Here is a 13,353-nt window from a genome sequence, read left to right as displayed (position 1 = left end):
TGTGTTAATTTATTGAGTTAAATATAAAAGCCTTTTACAAGGTGTGGGGCAGGGTGGTGAAAATCACTGGGATACAATGAGGAGTGGAAAAGATTGCTGGTTAGTTCGTCATTTAACATTCAACAACTGTAAAAAAAAAAGTATTTCAATAACAAATTTAAACATATAAGTAGACAATACTCTCAGCCAAGTTAATCTTAGTAGACATCAAATGACCAGCACAAGAATATCTTTTTGCATAGAATAAGCTATAACCTCATATACCAAGGGACCAGGTTCTCTTTAAGAATGCATTTAATAGGGATTTTCCAAGCCATAATACAGTTTCTTGAACAATCCTGTTGTCTTTGTTTGGAAGGTCATATTCTTTTTCGAGGGTGTTGTATGATTTTAACTGTCGCTTGGTGAGGAGTTCACCTGATGTAATGAAGTTCTTTTCCATTCAGCTGTTTATGTTTACTTGTGGGATGGAGTTTTACTAGGAATTGAGTTAGCCTCCCCTGGGTGGCTTTCTATTGCCATATTTTTAATAATGCTTGAGTTATTCCTAGTAGGTTGGGATAGTGTTGGGAGTTGTTCAGTGGTCCAGCCAAGTCTTTTTTTACACAGAAATACTACTCTTGGCTAAAGCATTACATCAATACACAATATTTAACATGATGTACAATGGCAGCACTGTTTCATTTACAGCAATGGTGTTCTTTTTACTCTTGTTTAAAAATATGCCCTTCTAAAAGCTCTTGGAAATACGTGAATTCTTTTTGTATCCCAAAGCCAGAACATTCACAATATAAAGGTTCCAGGCAAGTGCCATAAAAAGCCTCAAAATCTCTTTAGCTTTCTTTAGCTAACACAGTTGATCCTTCGCATCAGGGAACATACAGTTTCTTGAACAATCCTGTAGCAACAGCAATAAACAATATCCTTATATGAACTGCTGCTCACACTGAATAAAGTACCAGTAAGATACTTTTATTATAAATTAGAAAGTCCTTGCTATACCTTCTTGTTTTTTTATTTTTTTTTAAACCTATTTGTCTTTCAATCCCAATTAGCATATTCTTTATTCCAGATGATATATCTGTGTGCTCTCTAGTTTCTTATTTTCCTTTATAATAAGCAAGGAAAAAATAGAGCTAACAAGGAACCAGATAAATTCCACATTCTCCTCTGGCTTCTTAAATTAGTTTCCTGCAGCATATATCTGTTCATAATTGAAACACATATTCTGTATGGTCGTGATTCATTTGTCTACATGGAAAACTAGGACAGAGAGAGCTTATCTATATTGTCTGTAAATCGTATTTTATTCTATTTTAATAAAATGCGCAAGCAACACAAGTTCTTCCTCTTCTTCCTAACCTTGCATTCTGTTTTTAAACTTTTCATGATAGCTACCATGCTATTAGTAGTATAGAGGGCATTAGTTTTTTCATCTAGATTATTTTCTATTGGAGTTTAATATTACAGTAATATATGCATTTTGCAACCATCTTTCTGCCCATTTTCAAAACTGACATTCCACCAATAGTTATGTGGCTGTTCTAGATCAATAAAACTAACTAGCTATACAACTATACAACCTTTAGTCCTGAAAGCACTGCATGATTAATTCTGTATGTATCACTTAATAAGCAGACATAGCAGGTGACAAACCAGGAGCTGTACTTCAATAACATCTGAAATTCCAAACATTGTGTGCCAATGAACCAGACAATAGTGCAAGGGCAGCAAATACACTGGCAGCACAAGTATCACAAATTCTTCTGGACCCAAGTTGATACGTGGATCTACATTTGGCTACATTTAATTGTTGTTGTTATGAACACTGATCACGCACTTAAGTTTAGGGAATAAATAATGCTCTCTGCCCATTTGTTTGCAAATTTTTACAAAAGTCTCTGTTCAGAAATGTAGCTCTGATCCACTCTTAGAACTCTAAAATTGATTTTTAGACACTTTTGGCCAGATTCAATTCAGTGAGAAAAATGTTATTAAATTCTATAGGAAAAAAACTGGAACTGATTTTGGAGAAAAGCCTTTTCTTCTCAAATTGAATCCATGAGTTTTCACATGATAAACCATGAGATAACCTTTTCTCAGTGAATTTAATCTGGGCCTTCATAAGAAACCATTGAGACTGGAGTGCAGAATTCTTTTAGGCCACACATACATGCATGGATGTAGAATATAACACAAAATTATATTCTACATATATAGCAAAATTAATGCTAAATTATATATGGGGCATGAAGACCAGACCAAACTGATATCACTGCTCATACTTTATGCTGGAGCCCCTTGGAAATTATACCTATTCAGTATACTAAATACCCAGTGTCTTACATACAAAGATATCCAGAGACAATCAGAAAAATATTTGAAAAGGCTTACCATGTTGGCCATGCTGAAGTAAAGGGACTAGGTCCAAAAGGGTCACCAAAGTCACATAAAGCCCCTGATAGTCCAATGATGGGTACTCTGATAATTGAGCATCACGGCTTTGTTGACCTCGTTCTGATGGAGAATCTCGCAGGACGCTGTAAAGGAGGGAGCGAGTAACAGTAGGGTTGATGGAACTGACCTGTGGTCTTAGAGATGGAGTGAGTGGGAATGGCACAGGAAAAAGACACATGGTCATGGGCACTGTCAAATTGGAGGCATCTTGATTCTCCTTCTTCCCTGATCGGGACAAAATGCTGTTGAGGGGACAAAGAAAAAAAAGAGACAACAAAGACACAAAGAACAGCACATTACATTGAAATGACACTATAAAACAAATAATAAAACACCAGATATATCCCACATAAGATGCAATGTCTACCAATACATTCTCTATCAATCTAGGATAACTTAAACTTTCACTCGCAGAAATAGGAAATTGGAATTGAAACTTGCTGAATGTTCTCATTGCATCCCATGTGCTATCTGGTTCATAAGGAGCAAAAATATAAAGATGCATGTTTCAGTGCCACGTCAATGCTTCACAGTCATGCATATTGGCTGACGTCCAGTGCAAACACAAGGTCTAGTCTAGTCATTTCTGTTCCAAAGATGCCAAAGTACAATTGCTGCTGTTCTTGTAACTTGTTTCAGCTTTTAATTAGTTTTTTTGTTTGGTTTTATTTTTTGTATAGATACAATGGAGTCACAAAATAAAATGCTGTAAAATATAGATATGGCACTTGCAGAAACATGTTTCAGCCAGTAATAAACATGTGAGTTTATTAAGATGTCTTCTTAAAAAGCACATGTTTATTGTATCAAAATAATGTCTGTATGTATTTTATGATACTGTTTCATGACATTCCATCAGTATCATCTGACGTAATGAGGTTTCAACAGGCACATGGATTAAGAAATAATATATATTTCTAAAATGTTAACTAAGCTAATTGGAAGAAGCTATAAAATAATATATAGTAGATGATCTGTAGCATATGTGAGCTAATGGCAATGGTAGTTTGTGTGCTCTTTTTTAACTTTGCCCATGTTTGGAGAGGAAACATTATTTTATGGATACAAACACTATTTTGTTAGATATACATTCTGGATTTTTTTCTGACTGAGCAAGCAATACCTTGATATTTCACTGCAAGTCATAGATTATTGAACAATATTGAGCTACTTACATTAATAAAAAATCCTTATAATGAACAAAATCCTTATAAACTAAAGGAAAGATAATTTTAGGAAAGTGAACAGAACTTTTAAGGGCATTTTTATAAAATACTAAGAATGATTCTGTTCAATACAGAATAGGCAACCTTAGCCACTCCAGATGTCACAGAACTACAACTTCGAGAAGCCTTCAGCTAACTAGTTCAACAAATTCAGGGTTCCTTGGCGTTAAGGTTTTGTAACATTTGGAGTACCAGTGGTTGTCTACATCTGGTAGATTCTAGCAGACTTCAGAATCAAATAAATTAAACTAATCAGATGGCCCTGCAGTTGCTATGATACACAATTCCCAATATCCTAAACCAAATGATAAGAGTTTTAGAGTGCCACAAATCTGACATAATTTACCTAGACCACAGGTTTTCAAACCAAACTTCCAGCCTCATCACCAGTGCATTTCAGTAGATACCTGACCAATCATGTACCACTGGTGTAGCCTGAAAACAGGTTTAGGAACCTGTAGTTTTGACAAATATAGTCTGGACATGACTGGACAACTCCTGGCTCAAGGGCAGTAAAAGGCCAAATATTACATCTAATTAATCATTAATTTAATTGAGGTGATAGATAAAAGCAAAATAATGGCTAAATAATAGGGTAATCTACCATTAACCCCTCCAACCTGGGCATGAGTGCACATATAAAATCAGCTAACCCATGGGTTTTATGAGCCTATTGCTATGACTGCAGATAGCAGAGATAGCCCTTTACAATGCACAAAAGTATAACACCTTCATATACAGGGGGGAGAGACAATGTGCTGTTAAAGGAACAGTAACACCAAAAAATGAAAGAGCTTTAAAGTAATAAAAATATAATGCACTGTTGCCCTGCACTGGTAAAACTGGAGTGTTTGCTACAGTAACACTACTTTAATCGATATAATAGGCTGACTTGTAGCCATGGGGGCAGCCATTCAAGCTGGAAAAAAGGAGAAAAGGCACAGGTTACATAGCAGATAACAGATGAGTTCTGTAGAATACAATAGTGTTTTATCTGTTATCTGCTATGTGCCTGTGCCTTTTCTCCTTTTTTCCAGCTTGAATGGCTGCCCCCATGGCTACATAGCAGCTTATTTATATAAATTATAGTAGACTTTCTGAAATAAATACACAACATTTACCAGTGCAGGGCAGCAGCACATTATATTTTAGTTACTTTTATAGACTTTCATTTTTTGGTGTTACTGTTCCTTTAAGGGTTTCAGTATACTGAAATGTTTATTGCCTTCAGATATTTTTTTCTTTCCTTTTCTTTTGGAGGGAAGTGCTTTTTTGTGTATTTATAGTGCTGTTGACAAAGAGTTTTAATGGCCTCACCATTTTTTGGACAGACAGCCATACTAATGAATGCCCCATAATCTGACCCCTTTAGGTAAGTCCAGTCACTGCATGGGGTTATGTATGAGAGCTCTTCCAAAAAGGTGGCAGAAGGGGTTACCTTATATGAATCTAAGTATGTATATTTTTAATCCTGGCCTGTTAAAGTCCTTGGGTCATAAAATTGTTCACTCATCAATTAAGAGGTATTTAAATACCAAGATATGAATATAGTTCCTTTTGCTTTGCTTGAAAAAAATCCTAATTTCTGCAGAATATCATTTCTAGTAAAACTATACAAAGTACATTATACATTCCAAAGATAATATTAACCTGATAAGCAATTAGCCATACTGTGCACATTGGTGTCTTGATTTAAACATATACAGCAAATAGCATTTTAAAAAATCGATACTTTCTTTCATTAATTCATGAAATTGGAAAGCCTCTGTAAACTCCAGAATACCTCTGGGTAGCTGGTGCTCAAGACATTTATAGCAGGCTATTTGAATTTGATTGTAGGTGGTGATACATTTCAGAATGGCAAAAGGCACCAGTGGTGCTGAGATTTCAGCAGTATTTTGTATTCTTGCTTATCCTTTGGATTTGGTAGAAAAAAAGCTATGATTCCTTTTTTTCTTATTTATTGGAATCTTTGCCTTTGTGAAAACGAATTTCACTTTCTGAAGGACCATACTGTTCACCAAATATAAATAATATTTGAATTCTTTAAATATATTTCAACATACACACACGCAAATTCCTAAACCACTTTTCTCAAGTTAGTTTATGATGCATTTTTACAGCAGACCACCCATAAATTATTTTTTAAATTTGAAAGTCCAAAATATTTAAAAGGTCGCTGGTCCCTGAGAACTATATGGGCAAAACACTATTTTTACTTTATTTTTTACTTTTTCCTTAGGAGCACTATACAGCCATGTTTAACATAAGTCTAATATATAATAATATAATATATATATATATATATATATATATGTTTGTTTTAAAATGTTGCCTTGTCTCTTAATCACCCTCACCCACAATAACCTGCCAGCATATGAAAATATAGTAAGCTCTTATTACAAGCCTCCCTCCTCCTCAAGCTCTGTGCTTCTATACTTAATGACTAAGGTCAATATACGGGTGATAAACTAGTAGAAAAGAAGAACAGAGCAAAAAGAATAAAATAATATTCTGCCATTCTTCAAAATAAAATAGTTTTATCATAATACATACTATTGAATGATAAGGAAATGGCCCGACTGATGTTGAATTATTTGTATATTAGTCATTTAAGGCAGATTGCATTAATAAACAGGAAGAGTTTTTGTGCTACTTTTTTGATGCTGCCTTTTCAATAGTGAGCAGATTAGGATGTATTATGTATATATAAATGAGGAATGGCCTTTCAGAAAAGGAAAGGAAATGCCATTGGTATGGAAAGTAATGTTCATTATAACACAAAGAAACTATAATGTCTTACCAAAAAGTATCACCACCTACAACCACCATATTTTTGCCAATGTTAATAACATAATCCATATGGCGGCTACTCACATTATCAGGTATGGCAAGCTTTTGGCTACCAAAGCTCTTAAAAAACTACAAATCCCAGTGTTTGTTTAGTAACATGGCTGGGACCTGTAGTTATCCAACAGCTAAGAAGCCATACCTTGCCTATTCCCCCACTAAACATAATTTACAATGAACCAAATTTATGTCTAAATAATACAGCACCTTTAATTGCACCCATTTTGCAGGCCTCATATCCACTGAAGAGATCAATAAAGCATTAATTTGTGGTAGGAGGCAAATAAGCACCAGACTTATTTTAATCTTATCATTGTGTTTCTGTTAATCAATGCCCTTTTCAACAGAGGTAAAATGGAAGTGGTCATAATACTTCAGCTGACAAAAAACAGCAGTCATGGGCCTCTTGAACTACTAAAGGCTATGAAATGTTCTTGTAGCAGCATTTGCACAAAATCCATCCATTCACACATCCATCCACAAATTCCTCATTGTTGTCACTACACTTTCTCATTAGAAACTGAGTCTTATGGCATATAAGCTGATCACAGCCCAAGGAGGGGATAGCTAGTGTCACTAGCTGCTATTATACTATAGCCCCCAGTGCCCCATGCAAGGCTATTGGTGGGATGCTGGTTGTTTAACATGCCTGTCATAGATAGTAAGAATAACTGTCAGTTTTTGCACAATAATAACATGTTATCTGTTGGTAAAGATGGCATTTTGTGCAAGCAGTTTAGACTTTTTATCTAAATCCCACATCTGCCTGTTCTCTGTTGGTTCCGTAGAAAAGTTAATAAGATTGGTATAAACACCTTAGTGTCTCTGTAGTAAGCAAAATCTCAGAGTGACATATGTTTAGGGTGCATATTAAGTATTGTAAATGTGATTTCTTGTTCTGTCAATTTAGGGAAACCCTCATAGTAAAGTCCTCTAAACAGTCACCCAAGAAACACTCCCACATACATGCCATTCATGCTACCTTTAGGCTCATATATTCCTTTTAGTACAATGCCATGAAGATTGTGTTTTGCAGGCAAGCATTCTCTAAGAAGGGTTTAGGAGTATGGAAAAATGGAAAATGTCCTTTATTAACCACATAACCCCTTGGCAGTTTCATTTTTTTACACATGTTCTCCTCAAAAGAAAGAACTTTGTAACAGAAACATGGCAATAAATATGCCAGCTGCATCTCAGCATTAATGTGCCATTGCAAATGTTCCTTTTGTGAGGGAGAAGCTTTCTACAGACCCTTTAAAACATTGGGATATATAATTTGGCTGTTTATAACTGGGCTAATGTGGTCAATAAACAAATTTTGGTTGGAGGAGCATTGACAAAGCAGAAATCCAATCAAGCAAAATTGAAGTACACTTTCCGTTTGTTTCAGTCTACAAAAAAACTCAAAATCTCACCTTAATAATGTCTGGGAGAAATATTTCAAGGTGTTTGCTATATCAGTTCCAGATGGCACAGGATATATGTTATGTAGGACACGGTTGTGATATTCTTGAAGGTATCGAATTTTCGAAGCAACTGTAAATGGTGTAGAGAATTAAAATGAAAATCAAAAGTATGCACAACACTTCTCGTGCTACCATCAAACCTGAATACAGAAATCTCCACCCTCTTGACATGGCAAATGATACATAATACTCAAGAATGACTGGACCCAATATGAATACTAAACATAATGTAATCTCACTGTGCTTTTCCCTAGGCATAGTTATGAGAATGCTTGAAACACAAAAGGGCTCCTGTACACCTGCAAGTGTAGCTTCGGGTGCTGCAACTTTACCCACAGTCAGCTGCATGTAGCAAAGTGCAATTGTGTCAAGAGCATCTGCCCTTTGTGATTGCAATGGTGCTAAAATTCTGTGGGGAAACACTGCATTGTAAGAAAAAAAACATGGCAATTGCACTCAAAATTGTACTTTGCTCGCTGCACTTGCTAACATAAATGACCTTATTACCATTTTAGGGCTCATGTATGTCTGCAAATGCAGTTGCAGTTTCTACAATTTCCTTGCACCCGCCCCTTTCATTAAAAGTACTTGCATCAAAATGCGCTCCTTGCACCTATTGATTGACTTAGAAAATAGTCTGCACCTCTGCATGAATTTGTGATGAAGCATATGAGCAGTTGTTTTAATTTTCTGAATCAGAGGCAATTCAAGTAGGAACAGCCCATTTGTTTCATGAGCACTGCCCCTTTGTGACTGCAATAATGTCGGAATACTGGGGAAAATGCTGCATTGTGGGAAAAGAACATGGCGATTACGCATAAAATTGCACTTTGTTTTCTGCATCTGCAAATGTACATGTGCCCTATTGTGTTCCTTATTACCAGCAATCCTATAACTGTATGTCAGGTAGAAGCAGTCTGAAGTCAGTGGTATATACTACAGGCTTTCTATATTGCCTGCTATGCCATAGGGCCATGTGTTTGTGTTCCTGTAGGGTAATCCTAAACATCTGAGATGTTTATTCATAAAATGCAACTCAAATTCAGTCCCTGCAATAAAAGGATGTTTGCTAATTACTGTCTGCTTTTTGATAGGTGTTAGTTACGGGACACCCAGTAACTGGCAGGGATCGAGTTAATAAACGTTGCCTTCAAGGGTGCAGTGTTCTGTAAGAGTAAGGCTCTTTGGTGCCATAATTTAGATGGCCTCAAAATGGCTGACTGTCACATTAATTAAGCATCTGTGCCACAGATTGAACAGCTGGATATTATCAGATTTGGCCATGATCAAATAACACTGCACTACTCATTCAGTCAAAGTCCTTAAAGAGCTTAAAGGAAGGTAAGGGTGGCACAACCCCAATCAGTTTCTAGTCAACTAACACTGCATACATACACAGAAGTAAGGCTTCAGCACAAAATATTTTACTGTTTATCAGACAAACTACCATCCAGTGGGATCATAAGACAGTCTATCAGATCAGCCTTCTAAACAAACCATTAGTATAGCAGGGAGACTAAAACCATCCAAACTGCCTATCCATATTTTGTGTGTATGGCCACCTTAATAATACATGCCATTTACCCTTTCTTAAAATTTCATACACAAAAAAACTCAAATATTATGACATAATTATCAACAGCATTATGATTTCTGGTTTTGGGCCTGTCTGCCTTTTGCACTGATCTGAATTTAATGCTCCTTAAAAATGAAACTGCGCTACTGATTTAATAACAGATGCACTTATTCTTTTCTCTTATGGGCTGCTTCTGAACTTGTCTTTTGTATGTGCAGAGTAAGTTCAGGTGATGTACAGTGTATTTACAAGTTAGCAAGTTTGCTACATAGTATATATAGCCTTTTATTAGGGATTGCCATACATATCCATGGCAGATGTAACATAGTAACATAGTAAGTTGGGTTGAAAAAAGACATACGTCCATCAAGTTCAACCATAATGCCTATATATAACCTGTAAGTTAAAAGTAGTCTGCTCTAACAGCACTAATAAAAACCCTAGTCTAGTGAAGTGTGGTGTTATGTAGGCATATGACAAGACTGCATATAAATGAAATGGGAGGAGTTTAGGCATTTAGGAGTGCGGGGGCCTAGCAGGAGCACCGAGAAATAAGAGCAGTGATTAACATAACTACATCTGCATATGGGCACCACAGCACAGGTGAATAAATTCAATGTAAATAAAGAGGACACAGCAATGGGAATGCACGTGAATAACCTGATTACATAAAAATGGCAGAACAGCAGTAAAGGAAACAGCTGTAAGCAAAAGGCAGCAAATCAGGTTAATAAAATGACTGCATACCATAGTGGTCAACAACAATTTTGTAGATTAATGATTGCATAGGAATGGCTAGAGAGTAGGGATGCACCAAATCCACTATTTTGGGATTCGGCAAACCTCAAATCCTTTGTGAAAAATTTGGCCAAAAACCGAACCAAATCCTAATTTGCATCTGCAAATTAAGATAAGGAAGTGTTAAAGAGATCCATGAGCATAGCATGCACCAAAACATTTTCAACTTTCAGGGTTTATGTGACAAAAACTCTCTTGATTTTAAGGTTTCGGATTTGGTTCACCAGAGGCATGGATTCGGCCACATCTGAATCCTGCTGAAAAAGGCCAAATTTTGTCAAATTCCAAACTGAATACTGGAGTCAGTGCATCCCTACTGGTAACCGTTAAAAAGATAGCACAGGAAGATAGGATGAGTATTATTTTAGGAAGATGATTGAAAGGGATGTGTAAGATTTTATGTTTGGAAGGGAATGGATGGGAATGACATGAGAACTAATCAATGGCAGAAATAGATTGAACAAAGGAAGATAAGGAAGCAACTGGCAATAGTATACATGGTGAATATGGACTCTTTTCCAACAATACATTTAAAATATAATGGATTACTAGCAAATTACATTTTTCCCAAAATCGTTATGAAATGACCTGTAAGTCAAGTACATAAATAAAGGCTGATGTGGCATCACGGCGTTCAACGGGTATACTTATCTATGTATCTACCATTATAATTATATCAAACTATGTATTGGGGTACGGAAGCATTATGTATCCCAATAGCCAACTGACTGCAGCCCGATAGCCACAAGCCTAGAGGGCTGCAGTTCAGCACTTCCTGTGTGTAGCAACCACAGCGATCGCAGCCACTACGGGCCGTTCAGCACCACGGACAGCGGGACTCTCTCTTACACTGCTCGGCTTTGGTGGACATGGCGTCCAAGTGAAGGCGTCTCGCACAGGAATCCGTGGTGAAGGCTCAATGGGGTTTCACCCGACCGCGCTCGCTCTTTAATGCATGGCGCCCCTGGGATCAGAGAGACAAATCTGCGCGGCTGCCGTGGAACAGAATACAGGAACCGGCTGCTGATTAGGGGAAGATAAATCAAATGTCAGCCCTTGGCGATGGCCACATGAGAAGCGGCGTTTGGGGGAAAATGTAACAGGGAAGCCACATAAAAATCTGAGCGACAGAAATGGTCTCCAACAAGGATAGGAGTTATTGGCAGAGGAGGTGACTGGTTGCGGCCAATCCTAGCGCTGTCATAGGAACACGGGTTCAGAGTATTGGCTGCAGGGAAGGCGACTGACAGTCAGTTATTGCTTTTGGGCAGAGGGTGTAATGGATAGTCAGTAAATGAAATGGCTAAAGAGATATCTGTCTCAATGAGCCTTTATCCACTAATGTTGACAGAGAAACCGAGGTTTGGTTTCTGATCTTGAAACAAATCAATTTGCTCCAAAGATTAAAGGAACAGTAACACCAAAAATAAAAGAGCTTTAAAGTAATAAAAATATAATGCACTGTTGCCCTGCACTAGTAAAACTGGTGTGTTTGCTACAGTAACACTACTATAATTTATATAATAAGCTGCTGTGTAGCCACAGGGCAGCCATTCAAGCTGGAAAAAAGGAGAAAAGGCACAGGTTACATAGCAGATAACAGATAAGTTCTGTAGAATACAATAGTGTTTTATCTGTTATCTGCTATGTGCCTGTGCCTTTTCTCCTTTGAATGGCTGCCTCTATGGTTACATAGCAGCTTATTTATATAAACTATAGTAGACTTTCTGAAGTAAACACACAACTTTTACCAGTGCAGGGCAGCAGCACATTATATTTTAGTTACTTTTATACACTTTCATTTTTTGGCATACTGTATCTCACAGGCAGTCATTTCTCATTAAAATGTGTTTGTTTTAAATATATCAAATCTCAAGAGTCAGCCAAATCACTGCTCTTCTTTTAATCTGTGCTTAATTTCCTACACTGAAGTACTTTATATTGAATAACTCCTTCAATAACTGCATTTGTCAGCATCTGCCAGCATTAGAGAGTACCAGGATGCTGGCCCTGTGAACAAGGTATCTGTAGCCTAACTTTTTGTGAGGATTTAGTAGTTATAACGGTTTGCCATCTAGGAGAAATGATGCCAAAAAAAACTTGCAATGTAAAAAGTGCTGTAGGAGCACTCCAAAGCTTACTATTTTAAAAGTAAAGTATAATGGTAGTGCACATATACAAAAGAGAGTGTTTCGATCAATGCATATTCCCTGGTCCTCTGTCAATATAATAAAATGAGAGAAATGTGCATCAAAGCCCTCTCTTTTGTTTGTGAATGAAAGTAGCACTTCCATTGTACTTATATACTTTACTTTGCCTGGGAGCGCTCCCCCAACCCTCCTTTTATTTATTTTTGTACTTTAGTAGAGTTCTTCTGCAGGAAATATGGCCAAACTTCAATATAATTGTAGCACCTCAACACCTATGCCTTTAATGGTGGTCTGGGCGATTTCTGTAGAAGTGCACATATCTGGACAAACAGAAAAAAGAGGGGGCCTGTGTTTTATTAATAATTTAGCACCTGTGCAAGTGCTTACGTGAAATTGCATGAAAAAATCTGTCAACATTGCAAATATGAAATCACACGTTGGGCTCATACACTGCGATACCCACCAATTCAGTGGCATCATAAATAAGTAACAACTATAATAAACTGAAAGGCAAGCTTAAATGATCAGGAAGTAAATGATCAGAGATAACAACAAATTTGAGAAACAAACATATCAGCCAAGTTACAACGTATATTAGTTAGAGGTTGTTAATAAAAATAAATTCATTTAAACACACATCCAGTACTAAATCTGCAATTTAAAAATTCTGAAATGTACCAGTAATTGGAAATTAATTGTAAAAACAAGTTCCTAAATTTTATCTGTTGTGTGTATAGAGAAATATGATGTAAATATGAAGGTGTGGTGAATGTACCATTATATCTCAGGTGTAGAAAGGGTCATGCCATTAACCCCCCCTCCAATCATCT

At 36.6% G+C, this 13,353-nt stretch overlaps 1 protein-coding gene across 5 annotated transcripts in view; it reads right to left on the bottom strand.

Annotated features, from left to right (window-relative positions):
* unc79 (unc-79 homolog, NALCN channel complex subunit) overlaps nt 1–11,533 on the bottom strand; it is a 92,183-nt gene extending 80,650 nt beyond the window's left edge. For 2 of the 5 annotated variants that reach the window (XM_012969401.3, XM_012969402.3), the window contains exons 1-3: nt 11,223–11,533; nt 7,949–8,069; nt 2,395–2,699 (exon numbers count right to left, since the gene is read on the bottom strand). In XM_012969401.3, the coding sequence (XP_012824855.1) occupies nt 2,395–2,699; nt 7,949–8,069; nt 11,223–11,244 (448 nt within the window). In that variant the 5' untranslated portion in view covers nt 11,245–11,533. Of the gene's footprint in view, nt 1–2,394; nt 4,424–7,948; nt 8,070–11,222 lie in introns of those variants that run through there. The other 3 variants (XM_012969397.2, XM_012969399.2, XM_031891384.1) reach the window with 2 other exon arrangements.
* Nucleotides 11,534–13,353: the final 1,820 nt, after the last annotated feature.

The sequence above is a fragment of the Xenopus tropicalis genome, chromosome 8 (genome assembly GCF_000004195.4).
Source record: "Xenopus tropicalis strain Nigerian chromosome 8, UCB_Xtro_10.0, whole genome shotgun sequence".
NCBI classification, from domain to species: domain Eukaryota; kingdom Metazoa; phylum Chordata; class Amphibia; order Anura; family Pipidae; genus Xenopus; species Xenopus tropicalis.
This window is presented reverse-complemented; position numbering and strand designations above follow the sequence as displayed.